The sequence below is a fragment of the Adiantum capillus-veneris genome, chromosome 22, assembly GCF_014529385.1.
Source record: "Adiantum capillus-veneris isolate H3 chromosome 22, ASM1452938v2, whole genome shotgun sequence".
NCBI classification, from domain to species: Eukaryota; Viridiplantae; Streptophyta; class Polypodiopsida; order Polypodiales; family Pteridaceae; genus Adiantum; species Adiantum capillus-veneris.
The window spans coordinates 71,673,238-71,694,162 of NC_140952.1; the positions used below are offsets into that span (position 1 = coordinate 71,673,238).

A 20,925-nucleotide genomic window follows, 5' to 3' on the forward strand; every position below is an offset into this window, starting at 1 on the left:
ACCATTCCCATATTGAGCTTACATTGTAATGCCACGTGATTTGTTGACGCCCCAATCAGTGGTTTCATGTAACAAATTTCGACAATTTTGGAGTTATTTTGGATTTTTAATGGTATTATTGAGTTTTTAGTTTTTTTAAAAAAATGAGTACTATACAAGTCAAAACTCACAACTTGAAGTTCATTTCTTGTTTGCACATTCTAGAAGATTCACTCGAGCACAAACGCACACGCACTCACATCTTGCACCACATGGACGATTCACACGAGCAGGCTGGCACTACGCACAACAATACCACCACAACCACTCACACCGCAGAAAATCCGTAGCCGGAAATCCATGGCTTCAAATCCACATCTCGACCACAAGTGGATAACCCAATGCCCCAGCCTGCTCCAAACACCCAAGAGCCTCCCCAACCATCAAATCCAGATGATCAAAGCAACATGCGACACATATTTGGAGGTCTCAATGATTTAACCCATGCCACTCGCACACCTCTTCTAGATCCCCCATCAATTTGACCTCTTCGCAGAGCAACGCAAGAAACAGAAGAGGAATATCGAGGTCCGCTTCAAAATCCACCGCCATCGCCTCCTGCCACAACCACTAGTGCTCAAGTCACCCCACATATTACGCCACGAAAGTTTCCACCGCGAATCAAAGAAAGAGTAATCAAGGTTATACCAGGCAACCCGGTATCTAAAGCAAAAGAGGCCAAGAGGAGTAAAAGACAAAGGGAGAGGGAAAAGAAAGAGGCAACTGAAAAGAAAGCCCTGGCAGTACAAGAAGAGCACAGAAGGCAGAGAGAGCAAGAGGAAAGGCAGAGAGCTGAGACCGAGAGAGCTCATTTGGCCAACTTACAAGCACGAGCAGAGACAGAGAAGAAGGCGGCAGAAGATAGAGCTCAAGCCACCCAACAAGCAAAGGCTAGGAGCTCAAAGCCCTCAAAAATCCCTCAGAGAGCGAAGAAATGTGCAAAAAGAAAAAGGGACAAGGTGACACCAGAAGAGCAGCAAACCCAAGAGGAGAGGAGGAAAAAATACAAAGATGATCCTCTTCAATGGGCTACGCAAGTGGCTCCTCCACCACCACCAACAACATAGAAAAAGCGGAGATGGAGGCCAGGCGCTCTGCGTGAGATCAGGAAATACCAAAAGAGCATTGAGCCAATCATACCCAAAGCGGCCTTCTCTCGGGTGGTGAGAGAGATGATAGATGAATACAGTGATTCCGTTACAATAATACAACGCGCAGCTTTAGTAGCCTTACTGGATGCTGCTGAAGACATTTTGGTGTAGCTTTTTCAAGATGGCGTCTCCTGTATGGAGCATGCAAAGCGTGTAACTTTAAAAAATACGGATTTAGCCTTAGCACTAAATTTAAAAAATGAAGGATGCCTTCATAAGATGTAGTTTATCCCATGTACTCTCTCTTCATGAGATTTGTAATCTTTCTCTATAATATCAACTGGCGAATTTCTACTATTCCGAGCAATTGTTCAATTTTAATTTGTACATTGTTTTTTAAATGTATTTGAATTGGTGGATATGTTAAATTTAAGTTAACCACTATGGCTCCATTTTTGCCCGTCGAGGCACACACGTGCACAAAACCTCGAACATGCAGGCACCAGGCGGCCGGGGGAGCGTCTCGAAGATAATTTTGCGAAACGGGGCGACGGGGAGGGCGTACAGGGTTAAGAAGGGTATGTGACGCATCAGCGGCACCGGCGGGGTCGAAGGGTGCAAAAAAAGCCCCTGTGCGCCACGGCGCACAAGGAGCAATTCTACCACTCCTTCTTGACCCCGTACGCCCCCCCCTTTCGCCTCGTTTTGCAAAATTATCTCCGAGACGCTCCGCCCGGTGCCTACATGTTCGAGGTTCTGTGCACGTGTGTGCCTCGACGGGCGAAAATAGAAATTATTGAACAATATGAATAAAAAACAAGTACTGAATGGTGACAAAAATCATTAACAAAAACATTTATTCTTTATTGATTCGAATATTATATCATGGTCGATTGGTTTTTCTACGAATTACATCTTTGGGTAATGGGCGAATGGCTGACTTGACACCAAGGGATTTTACAATTTCCTCTGGGTTTGTGAACCCTTGACCTAGGCAAGGCACAGTGGGAGAGGACCGAGCCTGGGTGTTTGCCTGTAAAGGCATACAATGCTGCCTCTCGGTCCACCAATATACATTTGTGAGCGTTTAAGGTGAGAGAATCTTCAGCGAGTATGTCACTTAATGCTTTAGCAGCTCTGTAGAACCATTCTTGGAGAACTCTGTGTGAGCAACTCTAAGAATCAATGGCCCCAGATGGCTCAGGTAGTGCTAAAGAGAACTATCTCTACCCGTGGAGACATTGCGCGAACCTCCAATACGCATTGCAAACTTATCAACATGATATGCCGTCTGCAAAGCATTTTAATTGATATTGTAGTAAGGAATACTAGAAATTCTACCAGGTTTAGATTCATTTACCTCAGTTTCTTCATTCCTCTCTTCAAGATTTTTCTTTGTAAGATTGATGCTAGATCGATCATCTGTACCAATTGCAATCAGTGGTTTGCGTGGATGAAATGCGCTCTCTGGTACGCTTTCATAGAAAGAGGCACATGATTTTATTTCTACCAGTGTACTTGCTACTGCTTGCACCAATTGTTGTTCATTTTCATTGGGGAGGAAGGAGAGGCTTGCTGGGAGATCTTGGTCTTCGAAATCATTTTGAAAATTGACTTTCTCTTCCTTCCCACGGGGATCCTTCATGCCCGCATAGATAGCAAGCACTGCAAGTGACTCATCTTCTCTGAGTCCTAACGTTTTGGCAATGTCGTCAAGGAACAGAAACTGACGATCATCCACCACCACTGGATGCAAAGTGAGAATTTGGAGGTTCGGGATCTCTTCCAACACCTCATCTCCCTATCATTTGATCTTCCTCCTCAGTGGCGCTGGGATCTTGCATGAGTACGAGTTCCAAAGATGCTTCGGCCTACTCATCTATCTCTTCGATAACTTCATTTGATTCCTCCACAATGGTCACAGGAGGTCTTTGGTTGACCTTTTCCTTTGATTTTCCCTTGACCATGCCCTCAAGCACAAGTAATGTTAGAACCATGTCCCATGAAATAAATTGGGTGCCTATGTACCCCATGCCCAAATCCATGAGATCATCCTCATCCTCTGTCTTGAAGTCCCATTCCGTGAGTCCTTTAATAAACCTCAACAAGCGAAACCAGAAGTTTTTATCAGCCGCATAGAGATGCTTCAAGAAATCCACTCGCGACCACGCCTTGTCGGATCCCTCAAAGATTATGGCATATTCCTCCATGTGCTACGCCATGTAATCAAGAAAGCTTTTGAATGCCTCTGCATGAAGGTTGGCAGTGGCCTGCATGTCAATTGTCCCCTCGAACACACTGAGTAGTTCATGTGCTCGATCTGCAAGTCCTATCTTTTCTAATTGTGTGAGAAGTGCATCAGTAGACGTTGCCATGGGTTCGTTCGCGAAGAAGATGCAAAGAGAGCTTAGAGCTAGAGTTTTGTGAATGTGAGAAATGAAGTTTAAAAACTAGAAAGTCACTTATATACCTAAAGTCACTTTTTTAAAATCACTTAAATTAATGTCAAAATAACTTAAGACTTTTATTTTAAACAAAATCACGCGACAAAGCATTGAAAGACACCAACATTGAAAACATTTGTGCTCCACAATAAATAAATTGCACATTTCAATCGAAAACTTGAATAAGCTGAGAATAAACAAGTATGCGTAGAAACGAGATTCAAAACACCGTATGTATTATGTGTGGACAAAATCCATGTCAGTTACAAGATTTTACAAAAATACATCGCGGAAACGGAATGTTCTCACACAGAACGCTCTTCTCTTTCTTGGAGCGAACAATCTTTTCATTGCTTACAAAGATATATTTTTTGGGCAAGGTATATCTGAGATTAAGATACTCGCGAAGGTGACTAAGATGCCAGTCATTGTTCACTGTAATGTGGTGCACTGCATCGTCGTGGAGATGTATTTGCAGGTCAATTGATTCTCTAGCAGCAACCTCAGAGTCTAGTGCCTCCCATTCTCCCATCGTCAGCTTCCATCTTCTATAGGGAAAGACCATCAACAAGCTTTGCTTTGCATAATGGTATCTGAACACCACCTTGTCAGCAACTACAGAGCACTTGATTCTATCTCCCTGGTGGTTGACCACCTTAGTTTCCCATCCAACTGCAAGAAACCCGTTGATCGCACTTCCCCTTTGCAAGTCCACATTGTTGGTGTCCTGTGAACACTCTGAAGTCGAAATATAAACACAAACATATGAAGAGACATAAACCATGTTACTGTGGATTTATGGGAACCATAGGTGCACTTCATTGTTGCTTGCACATCCACCTTGATTCTCCTTTTGGTTGCTACGATCAAGGCACTGTTTGGCTTAGGCCATTCCAAACTCTCAAAGGTTGGCGAGTGAGCCAAAGATAGGTTACCATATCCATTTTGCCTAGGTGTGACATAAGTATGATCATAAAAAAAAATGTCACGTGAGGCAAGCTCAGAGGTCTGACAACCAACATAGAGCAATTCGCCAAGCCCAGTGTGGATGGCCTCAAAAGTTCCAGTGAAGGACTCTATTGGCTCCCACTCTACAAAATCGGATGGAAAAACATATGTAAACATGAACAAAAATCAATGGAAATCTTACATTCATCAAAAGCAACACACAAGGCAAAAATACTAAATAGATAACCGAAAAACTTGCAAGAGGAGTAAAAATTACAATTTACAAGAAACCTCGATGGAGCCACTGCTGTCTTTAGCTTCAGTTGTGAAGCAACATACATATGTTGCACCTTCGCAAGCCTCTTGTTGTCTTGTGTTTGCTTGAACTCCATGATTCTTCCCTTCCAATGGTGTGCTCGAGAAGCCATGTGTCTCCTTCAGACCTTGTGCGCACCTCTTGAGCTGGGATGCATTGTCACCCACATCATTCGTTTTAACTCCATCGTCACCCAATATCCATTGTCGTCTTGTACATTGCTACATGAAATGGAGTCAATGACATTCCTAGGTCGTTGAGTACCTGATGATGCCATGGGAAATAGTGGCACAACCTGCACACAAACACTTATGATTAGACATTGCACATCCATGTTCTCAGCTGATAAAGAGCAAGAATCTTGATGGTACACAAAGGTGAAGGATGCCACTTACTTCTATACTGTTCCACCTGCTTGTTGTCTTAATGTGGAAGAAATGTTGCAAAGCTTGAGAGGGAAGTAGATCCTCTCTAGAGAGCTTAATGGAGAAGGAGCAAGAAACCTGTTGAGGAAAGAAAGAGGGATGATGTAGCAGAAGGATATGCTGTAGACTTCAGCTTTAGCTAGAGGTGTTTAGTGAGGCCCATGGAGTAATGGAGAACTTCAGTATGAGGAGAATGTAGCCCTCAAGAATGCAGTAATCTTGAGGAGAATGCAGCCCTCAAGAATGCAGTAAGCTTGAGGAGGGAAACGAGGTTCAAACTTGTGCCGGGCAGAGCTTTTGGGAGGGAAAACTGAAAGGAAGGAAAGAGAAACAAGGTGAAGTGAAGAAGAGTGAGAGATGGTACAATAGAGAGAGGGAGGGAATGATCAACACGTTTTTGAAGGGGATCCCTTTTAGGAGAGAGGGGGGGAGAAACTGGCAGCCAATAGAGAGAGAAAGGATTGGTTTTTACTCAACTATTTAGAGAAAAGTTCATTTTTTTGAATTTATAAGATATTTTCTCTTTGTATTTTATAAAAGAGTACAAATTTGACCACTTACTTTTAGGCCCTGCCATACCCACCATTTCAATCCACATGGCATACACCCATTTGCTCCTTCGATTATCTCCTTTTTAATCCCATGGCAAATAAAGAGGCCCCCTTAGACCCCATTCCCTTCCTAATGAGGAGAGAGAGAGAGAGAAGATAAAGAAGAAGAGAATTTTTAATGCCATCGGAACAATCCCAAAAGACATATCTCACAACATGGGTAAGAATAAAGCTAATTTTGTTTAATCTTCTCTCTCTCTCTCTCTCTCTCTCTCTCTCTCTCTCTCTCTCTCACACACACACACACACACACACACGTGTACACACACGTCTTGATAAAAGGAGAATTTGAAATGTTTGTGTGGGTGGGTGGGTGTACTATATGTACATATAGATATATATGTATACATACATCCATAGATACGTACAAGGATAGAAGCAAGTAAGAGAGTGAAGCAGTGACATTGAATCTAATTGCGTTCCTATCATTGAAATCAATTCTAGAACCCGCTCCATTTATAAGAAAAAAGTTTTATTATTACAGTGACTTCTCTTAGCTTTCATCTCTTCACACCATGCTAGCTTATCTAATCTCTATAAGCTTGGTAGCATTGCTAGATCAAGGTAGACCAAAAGGAGGAATTTCTCTCTCTCTCTCTCTCTCTCTCTCTCTCTCTCTCTCTCTCTCTCTCTCTCTTGCTTGATACACACACACACACACACACACACACACCCGTTAATAGAATTAGAGCACTCCTAAGTTTGTTGAACAAGGGCTAGCACCTCTTGAAAAATAATGTCTATGAGAAGATTCCAATCTTGGTATTAAATAATGTTTTGCAACATCTATTAAGAGGTTGTGTCATGCATCACTTTTATAAATGTGATAGACTATACGTGTAGGAAGAGAGTATTGATAGTGTTCCACTTGAAAGAGAAGATAGGCTTATGAGAATAGAGGCATTGTTTCCTTAGCCATAGCAACACGCGGGTCACATACTAGTTTAAAATAAAATTTCTTATCATTAACTTGCCATGTGGCATTAATTAGCAAGCTTTTTCCAATGGTCCAGATTTGCACCCAAAAATCCACCCTTTACTAAGGACTACATATGTAGTCCAAAAAAGAGATCTTATTTAATTTAAAGGGTTGTTATCTCTTTTCAACTCTCTCTCTCTCTCTCTCTCTCTCTCTCAAGAGCTACCCTAAAGATACACAATCAAAATACTTATAATAAACATAAAGTGTTGATTTTAGAATGTTATATTCAAAACAATACATTAGAGAGGTAATCTATTGCAACAAAGGTATACATTTCACATTAAACCTAACCCTTAACAACCACTTTACACTTAACCAATAGCTAACTGCTCCATACTAGTTGGCTTTTTAAAAGAAGCCTTAGAGAGGAGTTGGGTTAAGCATACTTTCAATGTTTTCAATGATGATTGAGACTTACCTTAAATGTGATTTCAATTATAAAATAGTAAATGGATCTTTTTATTTCATTTTTCATTTCACATATGACATGTCTTTACTTTTCTTGCATTCTGTTGTTTTAGAATGTTAAAGTAAAGCTTCACCTTGCTATAGATACATACACACGCATACTCACGCACACACATATTTATTTTCACATAAACACAAACACACATATATATATATATTGATGAGTTCTTTTTATTTCACATTTCATTTCAAAGTCTCACATGGTTTGACTTTCTTGCATTCTATAACTTAATTTTAGTGAATATTTGGGAAAGTCCCTTTTATTAAGCTGCGATTGGCCGAGTTTTCTCCTGAAAATACTAGCAAAAATTTAAGTTTTGCATGATTGTTGAACTATTTTCTCACATATTCCATCGGTTTTCTTTTTTCTTTACCATGGTGCAACTGGCTAGTCTCGAATTTCAGTTGGCTGAAGGCTATGCTGAGGCATTCCTTTCCCGAACTCAACCTAATGATTTTATCACTTTCTTATTGTCTTAGAGAGCCACGGTGACCCGTTTACTTTTTTTTTTTTGGGTGCCGGGGAGATAGATATAGCATGTAGTGGGGGTTTGCGAAATAGATAAAGGTAGAGGCACAGGTGTGAAAAAGCTGGGAGGTTCAGAATTCAAAGCCAAGTAGGAAAGTACGAGCCGTATGGTACCATGCATGCACGGGCATGACATATGCTGCTGACTCACGATACCGTTTTAGTCAACCATGAATGGGCGGCGAGTCGGCGATTATTACTAAAGTGAAAGCTGGACATTGGACAGTATAATATTAAAATGAGTTCCTTTTCAAAGGGCATCATCCCATGCATCATGCATGGGATGTGGTGTGACGAGTCACGACTCACGAGTTCTGCCCCTTGCTCCTTGACTTTCTTCTGCGACGCCACAACAAGACGCCCGGGAGACTGGGGCTTCTCTCGCCTACTTTAACCCACCCCATCGCCTTGCCGAGGCAGTATCTTCACACACACACAACACACGCAGACGCTCTCTCCCTCACTCTTACTCTCCATAGCTTCCTCGCTCGCTGCAGCCACACATACCATTGCATAGTCTCCTTGCTCGCTGCAAGCTTCAAAAACACACACACACACACACACACACACACACACACACACACGGATCCCTTCCCTATTCGCATTTATCAGCTCCAAGCTGCCGGCTTCTCTTCATGACAGGTACGCCCCTTCTAGCTTGCCTTCCACAGCTGGTTCATTCTCATTTTTGGCCTCTGACGCCTCTATTTCTGGTCTACTCAATCGTCGTGAGGGCCAGCTTGTTAATTAGTCTTCATCTACCCTTTTTTTGCCCTCATCCTGCCCGCTAATTAGTCATTCCCACGGAGAAGGCACCATCTGACACTCTTTTTTTCTGTGTTTTCCGTTTCTGCTTGTTGTCATACCACAACAAGTTTCAATGTGAGAAAGGAGCACCTAGCTAGACATATGCTCTTGCGTGCCCCTGCCCCCAACCGCACCTAGCTAGGCATGCACTCCCTCCCTCGCAACAGTTTACATGATGTTGTTGTAGTTTGCAATATGGGAATTATTATGAGTATTTGTCTAAAACTTGATTGTGTATGGTGTGGTCTTTTGCATACTCAAGTTCTATGTTCTGGGCAGTTGTAAAATGTGCAATTTACTTTGTATTTGCAGGCAAAATGGATCAATCTTCTCTTTGCATTGCTTCCTTGCTCGCAGTAGTGCTTTTGTCAGGCAATTTGCACGCAGACGGTGCAACTCTATTCTCGCAACTGACTAATGCCCTTACTGTCTCTGTTGCAGGGACTCAGAATTCATCCCAAGTTAATGGTAAACACTGCATGCGTTAATGTTTTGGAGTTTTTTCTCCTGCTATTTGTCAAGTAAACTCCATTGTGCTATTCTACTTAAATTTCTCTACTGTTAGCATATGGCAAATGATTCTCAACCTGATTTTCTATGCAATCCTTGTACAAGGTTTTAGATTATGTGCTTTTTTGCAGAGTTTTGGTGCATGTTATGTATATTGGGGAAATATCTAGCCTCTTGCTATGCCTAACCATGAATGCCTCTCATTAAGTATTCACCGTACCTAACCGTATTTGGCTGATTTTTCATTGTCTCTGGGAAATTCTTGTAGGGACAAGAGCTGGCACCGATGAGCTCTATGTGACATGGGCCTTAAGTTCAGCCGCAGAGGTGGACGACAGCACTTACAAGACGGTAGAGCTCAGGTTATGCTTTGGTCCACCAAGCCAAATCGACAGAGCATGGAGGAAGACCAACGATGTACTTTCGAAGGACAAAACCTGCTTATTTGACATCGGCTCACCTCAGCCTTATACACCAGCAGGTAATACTACTGTTTGGCTTGTGGGTAAAGAGATCCCTTTTGCTCAGTACTTCGTGCGCGCGTATGTTCTTGATTCTGCTGGAGAAAAGGTTGCATATGGACAAAGCTCCAATGCTCAAAAGACCAGCAATCTGTTTACGATTGAGCCCATTTCAGGAAGGCATGCATCAATTGACATAGCCGCAGGTGTCTTTTCCGCCTTCTCTGTGGTTTCTCTTTTTGGTTTCTTCTTCTATGAGAAGATGGGATCCAAGAAGAAGTAATTAAGCCTGATGAAGTCTAATAAAGCAAAGCACATCAGATGGGTCCTTGCTAAGCCTTTCAAGGACTAAAAGTTACAGAGACTGAAGAATACATCAAGGATTTTTGCTTTGTATGTAGATTTGCACTTTTCATTGCTCTCTATGTGGCTCTCTAGTGTGAAGCCACTCGCTTTTCATATGCGAAAAGAGTGCAAGAGTGCTCGCCAAATTCACTCAATGGATCATTTTGAGTATCTAATGCAACATTTAATTTTCTCATCCTAAACGATGTGATGCATTAGCTATGGCTTAAGTTTTTGTAGTGTTTCTTATTTGAAAGTCTTATGATTATTTTCACGAGTTAACAAAGTAGAACAACTTTCGTTCATAGCATATCACTAGGGATGCAAAGTAGAGGGTTGGTGTATCGACCCTTTCACTAGCGGCTGTAAATTGTCACACACGAGCGGAGACCATGTGCAGAGACTGCACATTGAGTGAATGGGAAAATAGCAATGGGTGGATCATAGCTCAGATTTAAGTCGTGGTACTTTGTTGTAAATTTCAAGTTGGAAAAATTTGGTGGGAATTTTTATTAGTTGAAATTTGACAACTTAATGGGTGGATGATACTTGATACTTTTGTTAGATTATTAGAAAATGGTTATTGGATAGAGAGGAGTCAAATGATTATCCAAGGACAAAGGGAGCAAATGCAACAAATGAGGAATCTGGTGCCACTCTTTTGGTCAGGAAGAGTAGGAATTTTATCATTTGTTTGAAGATCTGTTGGAAAATTGACATAATTATTAGTTGGTTTTGGTGACTTCTTATTTAAAAACTAAATGTAGCCATAAATTACAAGTGAAGTATCAATTGCAGCAGGGAAGAAATTGTTGAGTGGCTCAAAGTTCCATTAAAATGTGTAACATGGAACTATTGCTACTTGTTGTTTTCGAGAACTCTTTAAAGGTTAAGATGTATTTCATGGGTGTACATGTGGAGGGCTAATTAAGTAATTTATGGTAGTTCTCCTCGCATCATTTTACTAGTCGCTAGAGTTCTACTTTGATGTATCCATATATGTTGGCATTTTAAAGTGATTCTCAATTGGAAGTAGGGATTGTCCTTATGGCGTAAATTGTTGGGATCATTGTTTACTTCTTGACCAATGACTAGTCACTTCTATGAAACATGTGTATATGATATTACGAAGGAGGCATTCTTGATTATTTTTTTTCCTAAGAATTTTCAAGATTAGCTAATTGCAAGTTTTTCAAAGTCTCATAATATTTTATTAGATCGGCTATATCAAAGTTTCCAAGAAGTCCCTTTCTAGAAAGAAAAGGCTTTGGTAGCTGTGAGCATCTTTCACGACTGAGAGATTGAGTCTACAACCACATATGCTTAATGTGAGAAGAAAAGACATGAGTATGTTGAAGAAACAAGAGCAGAGTTATGCTTCTAGATTGATTAAAGTGGGTGCATACACACTAAAAGCCACAAGTATATGCTTGATAATCATGCCTTCAAGTTGAACTGTCTATGGAGATACCTACTTCCAACTTGTTACATGGAAAGGCTTGAAGAGATGGTAGGGAGTTGAAATATAATAACAGCTCATTGTATTAGGATGGGAATGCCATGGTACTAGGATGATTTGTAGAGCATCACCACCACATCCATGATACTGCGACTGATATTCAGATTGTTTTAAATACTCCACTATGAGGATTACATCATACAATGCCAAAGGTCTAAATAACCAATCCAGAAAGTGGTTAGTCTTCTCAGTTGGACACACACATGCACACACGTGTACACCTTTTTTTCTTCACACACACACACACACACACACACACACACACACACATCTCCATTTTTAGGAAAAAAGAGTTTTGTAAAAAATTTACAGAATAGGACTTTTCGGATGTCCTCATGCAAGAAAGTTGAGCCACATAACCACTTCCCTTTTTTATCACTAACCACATGGCCTTCACTTCCCCACTTGCTTTGCATGTCCTAAGATGCTTTTCACATGAAGAACCTTCTTTAAAGCATCGAACCTCTACCTTCATCCACATAGCCATATAAATCATACACATCACGAACTCTTTCACCAACACTAGATCTTCGCACATGCTTTGACATTGAACATACACCTGTAAGCACTTTTGACACTGCTTTTCACGCTTTCTGGCATCAATATATTTATATATATGTGTGTGTTTAGTTCAAGAACGAAAACTGCATGCAAGAATAGGAAGAATGATGCAGTACAGAGATCTTAGAACTTTCAATTGAGGTAAAGTGGGCAATTCTTAAGTGTTTTCACTTGCTTTAAGTATTCTCTGAGACCTCAATGGTTGCCTGATCTAGGAAATGTTCTAATTTTTAAGTACAACTAAATCTGGTTCTTTGTGCTATGTCGATATATATGGTGCTAATTACCATAAAGATAAGGCAGATTTGTGAAAGAGGTTTTGCAAAATTTTGATTTGGTGCAAAATTTTGATTTGGGGAAAGAGTTAAACGTGTTTGGTTCATCAATTGGAGGATGCCATTTCCTTTGGGATTGTCATCTTTGCTAAATGAGACCCAAGCTAAAATAGTGTGAGAAATGCAATTCATTTCCAGGATGCATGGCCTTTAAGTGGAGCCAACTCCCCATGTTATGCCTTCCACTCTTCTACATAGAAGTCTTCTTAGTAAAGACTGGATAGGATATTCATTTAGAATCTTGGCATATAATAGACTGATTGGCCGGCCTCTCCTCATAAGGAGATCAGCGAGACATGGCTTCTCTCTCAACCCTTTTCTATTTGTTGTGGCTACTCATCCACTCTTCACATTTTTTGTGATCAAGTTGCCTTAGGGAAAGTGCAGGGACTGTCTCTACCTAGTACGAAAAAAAATTAACATTTCAAAATCATTTTCACAATGTCCATTCTTTGATATGGAATGGTTAGCGATTGCAGAAAGGACATTTTTTCATGCATTTGGGTATCCAATAGGGGTAAATGTACCTCAAGAATAGATGACTTTCTAAGTAATTGAAAAAGTGCAGGTAAAAGTAGTGTCCTTGCATTCTGAGGAGTGTCCTCTACGTGTATCCACCAATGCTAGACTTGTATGACAGTATGCTTGAGAAATTCCTTGCAATGTAGGAGCAATTTCTGTGAAACTCTAAAGTTATGCACAATAAGTTTTGAATGAGGTTTTAAACAAATTCTCATTATAATTCCCACACTACAGATTATGACAACATCATGAGCTGTTGTGAGGGAGAGCGCGTATTCCTAGCTAGGTGCGCTTGGAATTCCCACATTGTAGACTACGACAACATCATGAACTGTTCCGAGGGAAGGAGCGCCTGCGTAGCTAGATGCGGTTGGGGTGTTGGCTAGCACTCCATGCCCCCAACTGCACCTAGCTAGGCATGGGCTCCCTCCCGACAAGTAATAGCTCATGACGTTCCTTTCTCACTTTGGAAAATGTCAAAAACTTGTTGTGGTGGCTTGAGCATCTTGGAATAGACTCTGTATTCCCAATGATCTCATACGTTCAAATAGTTTGGACCTCCATAATCATCCTTTCACAAGGAGAGAACCCCTGCTCAAACATATGCTAAAATCTGATGCACATTGGGCTCCTTGTTTGTGGGATATAATCAAATATTTTACTTTTTACTATCATGGGACTTGGAACATAAGAGCATGAGATAAGACTCTTTATTGTAGCTCGTGTTGGGTTCTGACACTGCACAGATGCTCCTTAAATTATGGAAGTTTATATGTTTTAGACTATGAAAGAGTTAGATATACAAGCAATAGTCTCATGGTAGAAAATGTCTTCAGAAAAATAAAAAATGTTGATTGAGAGGAAGAGGAAAAGGAAAACTTCTGCCTAGATTTTAAGAAAAAAAGTGCAAAAATACTGAAAATTTTCAAATCTATTCTTGAAAAGATCATAAGAAGGAATTTTGTATGGTTACAATAATATTTTTCCTCAAACACTGCTATCATGTATCCTTTTTACACGTTCCAAGTTGTTACTGGCTATACTTTTATTATATTCAATTAATCATTGAGATTCTCTGATTCTTCTCCTCTCTCTCCTCACAAATCACAATGATTCACTACCCTTACAAAAGGGTAATACGGATTTGAACCTTCGTCTAACCAAGAAATACCTTAAGTATGCTCCTGTAACCACTTTAGCGAGCAAGTCAGCTTGCTCCATTGAGCCTTTTTTTAATTAAAAAATATAAAATTGTGCTTGCCCATCACCTTGCCTAAGCACGCACCGCCTGTTGCATCGCCCCGCCCACAGCTGCTTGCTTCGTGCTGCATCCTCTCTCTCTCTCTCTCTCTCTCTCTCTCTCTCTCTCTCTCTCTCTCTCTCTCTCTCTCTCTCTCTCTCTCTCTTTACGCGTTGCAATCGGGACATTATGACACCAGTCTTGCTTTCCTGCACATCTCCCAAGATTTGTCTCCGACTTTTTTTCCAGAAATCGTAGCAGCTACTGGTGAACATATGTTTTCTATATCATGAAAATTTCTTTCACCAATCATTGTGCTCTCTTTTTCTCTTGTATTTCCTTGAATGCATGCTTGCCATTATGAAAGGGTCTAATCATGTAGCTAAGTAGAGATTGCTTGCTTTAACAATCATGATAGTGGTTGTACCAACTATAGGTTATAATTTTGGCTAAATGTTTGGAATTGGAAAGGGATATCATCTAGGGCAAGAAGGATGTCTCATTATCCTCAAGGAGAAGAGCCACATCACAAATTACTTAAGGGGAAGAGCAACATGTGGCTTGCTAGAGGAGAACTAGTCTTACTTAGGGAGAGCATACACTTGAATATACATTAACAATGGAAAGGTGTAGTTAAATTGGCTTGTGCAGTGACAGTACTCGAATAGGTGATCTCTAAGGAAGTTGTTGTCCCTTGGGCCATCAATAACTACATGATTAATCCTCTCCACGGTAGCAAAGGTATGCTTAAATCCCTTCTTAAAGAAGAATTTGTTAATCATTCATAAACTATTACATGAGCATTTTTCACTACAGATACAATGGGGGATGGTCCTTTTCGGCTAGGATTGATAACCGTTGATCTATGTTTTGAGCTCGGGTTCATTCATTGCCTTAGAAATGGGATTGAATGGGAGTGTGTCCCAGTCGGGTGATAGGGACCCACTGATGCGTCCGAAAATTGGCCTAGTCCGGGTAAGCCTGATGCCGATGGGAAAAGGAGTAAGGAAAATGGATCCAGGAAGGGATCAGGATAAGGGAGGAGGATGTGATTTAATTAAAAAACTCTTCTGATTGTTTGGTAAAAAGGAACTTTGGAAAGGCTAAGAACCTAAGTTGGCTATTCCGCAATTATCCTCATCAACCGGACCTTTGCTCCGCTTCTTGAATTATTGATTTTAAAAAATCTAGAGTATATTATTTTTGTAAGCCATTCCTACACAAGATAAAGAAAAATAAGAATTGGAAAATTATGTATAGGTGCCACCTCCACACGTGGAGGAGGAGACAGGATACCCAAGTCCTAGGATGATGATAGGGATATGCCTGGAGGAGTATATGTGATTTCCTGAAAGATAACTAGAGAATTTTGCTAAAACTAAAGGAAAAAGGAAGTAAAATATTCTAAAAAGGAAAAAGGTGGGAACGATCGGATAAATGCACATTTGCAAGGGTATGCAATAGTTTGCATGCTGCTTTCAAATGTTTGAAATGTATTCTTGGTTTGACATGATTGGAATATTGTTTTCTAGTATCATAGTACTACCATGAGAAGGTGCATTTATCAAACGGTTCGGTGGGTGGTGGATTCCAGAGGGTTAATTGTTGGTCGAAAAGTTGAACCCAATTTTATGTTGTCCGTTAAGTTAAAATCTGGAGAAAAGGATCTTGATCTACTGATAGCCATTTTTTGGCTATCTATAATTGTCATAGTGAGCTACCTCACCCTACCAAAATCACCCAAACGTTGTGGCTATCTTCACCCTTTCATTGTACATAGACGTGTGTGAGCTACGGGACTTTTCCTATATCTCCTTAAAACCCTCAGCTAGATAGTCATTGGGTTAGTTGAGCCAAATAAATAAATAATAATAATAATAATAAATAATTATGACACATTTTGTGTAAATATTTCATTGTATATAGGGCCTAAATGTTACTGATTTTCATAATTATTTTGGTTTTTTTTTTTAATATTTCTACATAGGTGTGCGTTATTTGCCTATGTATGCTATGTACATTGACTCACCATCACCACAATTTTTCTTACCATTTTGCATACTCTTTATTCCATATAGAAATATTTTTATGCAAACTTCTCTTACTTTTGGTGTGAATCCACTCCAAGGAAAAACCTCAAGAATACCTTTCACCATTAGTCATTGCTTTTCACTAAATTCCTATTTCTAAAGGTATTTTTTCTTACCTCTTGTAAATAAATATACATAAATAAAAACAAATGAAGGACCTCCTCATTTGATTCTCTATATTTTCATATATATATTTTTTATATATAGCTCACACTATTTTAGATTCCATAATTAAGAACTAATCTGTTTTTTTTTCATCATATCCATATATTATATTTGTGCACAATCCACAACCATGCATATTTTCAAACTTCTAGAAATCGTTTGTGTCATGCTCTCATGCAAGGAGGGGTTGACCTTTGGAGCCTTATGAAAATTCAACAAAAAGGGGGCCATTGAAGACTTTTTTGTGAAGAAAAATAGGCTTTCTGGTGGGATTTTTTATATCCATCTCCATTTTGAATTTGAAGTGGTGGTTAAAAGAAAAAATGTGGACCAGGAGCTGAATAATCACCTCAAACATTTTGATAATTTATAAAACTACCATCGATGAGATATGATTTTTTTGTTGGACCACAGTCTGCCCACTTTTCTCACAAAGTAACTCATAGTCTTCTCTCACCTCCTTTCCTACTTCCACACACACACACACACACTCATTCCTTTCCATTCCTCACTCAAACCTGCAACTTTCATGGCTTCTTTCATCTTCTTCATCATTCCCATCTCTCCCTTACTCCATAGCTCAAAAATTATCATCTCTACACACATATAACTCAATTTCTCTCTCTAGAATCAAACTCATATTACCATAACCTCTTCATCCTTTCACAAAACGAGAAAACATCAGCAAATAACCAAGATCAAGATCTACAAAAGGAGGAGTTTTATCATAACATATTCAACTTTTCCATGGTCACAAGAACTACACCGATAGAGTTCTACAACCGCTTCATTCGCTGGAGGAGATAGGTGGAAAATTCCCTTTCCATCTTGTGGTTTCCATCAAATTGTGTATATTCTAATCCTTCTCTTACTTTTTATCATTGTATAAATCATATAATGCACCTTGAGTGAATATGCCATGTAATTTTACCCCATCCTACTAATTACAAACTACTAATACTAGCTGCTAGCCCTTTCTTGTAATTTGCACCCACTCTACTCTACCTTGGAGTAGGCAACCTCACACAAGAAAATCACTCACATCTCTAGAATCTTCTCTATTTCACCTCAATAATTCTCTCCTCTTGAGACCACATCCATGTGACTCAAGAGACAAGAGAGCCCCACTCTCATAAGAAGATATAAAAAATTTCATAAACATGGTTTTCTATGTAAATGTTGATCATGAGTTTATTCTAATAGGAGCTCTCCTCACCTATGAATAGAGCCATTTTCCCTTTGTAAATAGCATAATCTCTACATACACTATTGCTCACTACTTTGAGCGTACCATTCGCCATCTTAGTTGTAGGGAGAGAGAGTAAGCTTTGTGTACACCATTACTTGTGGTATATAGGAAAGCTTCTTTGAGCTAGTTGTAGCATTGCAAGGGAGCGAGTGATTCATAACTTCCAATCAAAGTTGTACCTACTCTTGCACATCAATTGAATCAATAAGTTGGGTACTACCGCGGTTCAAAACTCTCTTGAGTCTCTCCAATTCACGCTTGGCAACCTCATCTCGGTTTAAAGTGACACGTTTCATTTTGAGATCCTTTTGTAGTATTTGCTTGTATGTGACTCAAGAGCTCTTGTGTTTGTTTTTTGTTGCTTGGGGAAACATTATAAGAGGGTTGTTTGGTGAGAGGGTTCCCATAACCCTAAGATAATGTGTAGATCACAACATCATCAAACTTAATTGTGTCTTTTGACTCTCCTCTAAGCTGTTTATACATCCGCGTCAATCATTCAAAGTGAATCTTAATTCTTGTACAAATCTCTCTCTCTCTCTCTCTCTCTCTCTCTCTCTCTCTATATATATATATATATATATATATATATATATATATATATATATATATATATATATATATATATATATATATGTGGCATTGATATTAGTGTTAGTATACCCTTCCTTTTGGCTTGTATTGCTTAGGGATTCTCCTCTTTGGCGTCCTAGTTTGGTCTCTAACTAGGTGGTGCCCCTTCACTTGTTGTTGGCTATGGGTTTGTTGTGGTTTCTCTTGTTTGTGGTTGCCCCAGCCCCAATTGAGCAGCACAGGAGCCTTGAGGGGTGTTTGGAGGTCGCCTTTCTTGTTGCCTGCCCCGGTGTCGTGCAACTCTGCTGCCATGACGAGAAAAAGAGTAGAGAGATGCAAGTTAAGCTTCTTTGAAGCCTACACATTTAGTGAGCAGTGATCAGGGCTTGTTAACATGCCAAGTTTAATGATTAATGTATGCCAGATGCAGCTTAAAAGGGCCAACTGATGCCTTAATGATGCTAAAAATGACTATGCTTGAAGTGAGCACATATGGAATATAATGATCTAGAACTATAGTGCTTTAAGTGCTCTATCAGCCTGTCCTTACGGCTCGTTGATTGGAGCTACGATGGAGAAGTTATGGCACTTTGAAGTTTAAGTTGATTGCAGATCTGTACCGGATTGGGCAACTGCAACTGAGGTGACATAAATGAAATGAATGCATGGACCTGAAGGGCTCACTTTGTGGAGAGCATCGGTCTTTTCAGATCAACGGTCGGAGTTACGGTTGCCAAGATGTTGACTGTAATAGATTCACAGGGGGCCGGTTCCGTACCAGTCCGATCTCCTCGCTCGGTGTGCCATCTGGGAATTTTGGCCTCCTCAGCAGGGGTTATATGCGCTCTATGCAGTTTGAGAAGTCTAAAGGAATTAATTGATTGTCAGACCGAGTTCGGGCTCATGAGATAATATGGCTTGAGGCCGGTGTCAGCTGCCGGCACAGCTAAGCAGGATGAATTTTGGAATCCGGATGATATTGTCAGTCAAGGGCTGATTTGGTTGGTATGTCACTCTGAACAATGATTTGGCTGATGCGTATACCAACTATGGCGCCTTTACGAAAGCATGATGTGTACGCCAAATTTGATGCCTATTGTGTTGCCTTGGTCGGCATGTACGTCAATGCCCGCCCAATGAAGGGAGCTTGGCAATGCCTTGGTCGATATGTATGCCAAATGGGGTTCCGTTTAAGCGCCGAAAAGAAGCCAAGGGGGATATGGCCGCCCAATGGATATACTGCTTGGCATTGCATTGGTTGGCATGTATGTGCGATGTAGTGCCCACTAGGGCCGCCCACCCACTAAAATCCAATCAAAGGCTGCCCACTATGGAGAGGCCGCCCACTTAAGTGAGTGTGAAGTCAATGAGGAAAGGGGAGCAAAACGATGGCGGCAGCGAGCAAGAAAACTGCGCAGGAAGGAAAACACACGCAGTGTCCCGCACAGGGCTTAGAGTCAGATGAGCATGCAGCAAAGGTTGATCACCATCTCCTTGCGTTGCTTTTTGGTATCACTCGCGCGCAAAAAGGCGTACCTCCAAAAGCAGGCCCTGCCATGTCATAGGGCCGACTCCCGCGCCATGTCAATGACAGCGGCGCCACTACTTAGGAAGAAAAGAGCTATTAATAGGGGTTTTCTTTTGCATAGGGACGGGATTCAAAGCAAAGAAAAGGAGAAAGAAGGAGCTTGGTCGAAGCTTGGAGAAGGCAAGCAAGCTTGAGAAGAAGTTTGTCGAGGTCGAAGGCAAGCAAGCAAAGCTTGAGAAGGCAAGCTCGGTCGAAGTAGGAGAAGCACTCTTGGTCTTGAACCAAAGCAAGAGAGCAGGAGAACGCAAATGCAGGGTAAGAAGTAAGAGGAAAGCACGAGGTAGTTCAAAGCACACAAAGCAGGATAATTGATAACTACTGAAGCATTATGATTGAGGTAGTGAGCAGAGTCGAAGCTTGCAGAATCCGCGAGGTATTTGAAGCAGATAAAGCGACAGGAGGAAATTTTCATAACCGTCATCAGCTAATGTTTGATTAATCATTCTGTTAAGCTCGGTGTCATTAACGGCCCGGTTAATTCTGTAAAGCAGGAGCTTAAACTCCTAGTTAGCAGATGATCCAAGTGACGACATTGTTGAAGCCCGCCTTGGCTAAGGATTAAGTTGTCTCAAGTGTTAATCAATTAATTGATGATTACAACGATTGCTAGAGTCAATTGCATCAGTTGTTCTTGTTCTTGCTCTTTCACACCTCCCACAGCCAGAGGCCCCGGCGCCTGCCTGACACACGTAGCAAACACATATCCCCCGACATCTTTGGTAAACCCGATGCGAAAGGAGCCGGGGTGGGAGGTAAAGATGGAGAGTTAAGAGCAGATGATGAAGATGATTGCAGAGTTAAGCGCAAACGGTTTTGATGATAAGTCAACAGTTCCAGATTTTTCAAAGATGCTTCAATTGGTTCAAGGATCTCTGCTTGAAAGGGAGACCGTAAAGAAGAAAAATCAAATGGATCAAGCTTTGGATGAAGCTTTAGATGCAGTATACGACGAGAGACGACTGTTTGATGGATACGATCTAGAGGGCTAGCTAGAGTGCTATGAGCTGTAGACCAAGGTAAGAGGGATACCAGAAGAGTTGATGATCAAATCTTTTGAGCAATTAGTGAGTTCAGATGTGAAGGAGTAGATTCAAGAGGTTAACAAAG

The 20,925-nt window shown here is 40.6% G+C and overlaps 1 protein-coding gene across 2 annotated transcripts; it reads left to right on the top strand.

Annotated features, from left to right (window-relative positions):
* Positions 1-8,197: 8,197 nt before the first annotated feature.
* Positions 8,198-10,179, top strand: LOC147429570 (high-affinity nitrate transporter 3.1-like). Of its 2 annotated transcripts, none has more exons than XM_086495833.1 (3): positions 8,198-8,495; positions 9,102-9,128; positions 9,439-10,179. In XM_086495833.1, exons 1-3 carry the CDS (start codon positions 8,489-8,491, stop codon positions 9,912-9,914), a joined length of 510 nt encoding a protein of 169 aa, XP_086351959.1. In that variant the 5' UTR covers positions 8,198-8,488; the 3' UTR covers positions 9,915-10,179. The 2 variants fall into 2 exon arrangements, with proteins under 2 accessions (XP_086351959.1, XP_086351958.1); XM_086495832.1 differs by having other exon boundaries at positions 8,204-8,495; positions 8,973-9,128.
* The last annotated feature ends 10,746 nt before the right edge of the window (positions 10,180-20,925 follow it).

Bases quoted from the DNA above. Each gene is read 5' to 3' on its own strand.
- LOC147429570 (XM_086495832.1), top strand. The intron at 9,129-9,438 runs GTAAACACTGCA...AAATTCTTGTAG, and splicing joins GAATTCATCCCAAGTTAATG to GGACAAGAGCTGGCACCGAT.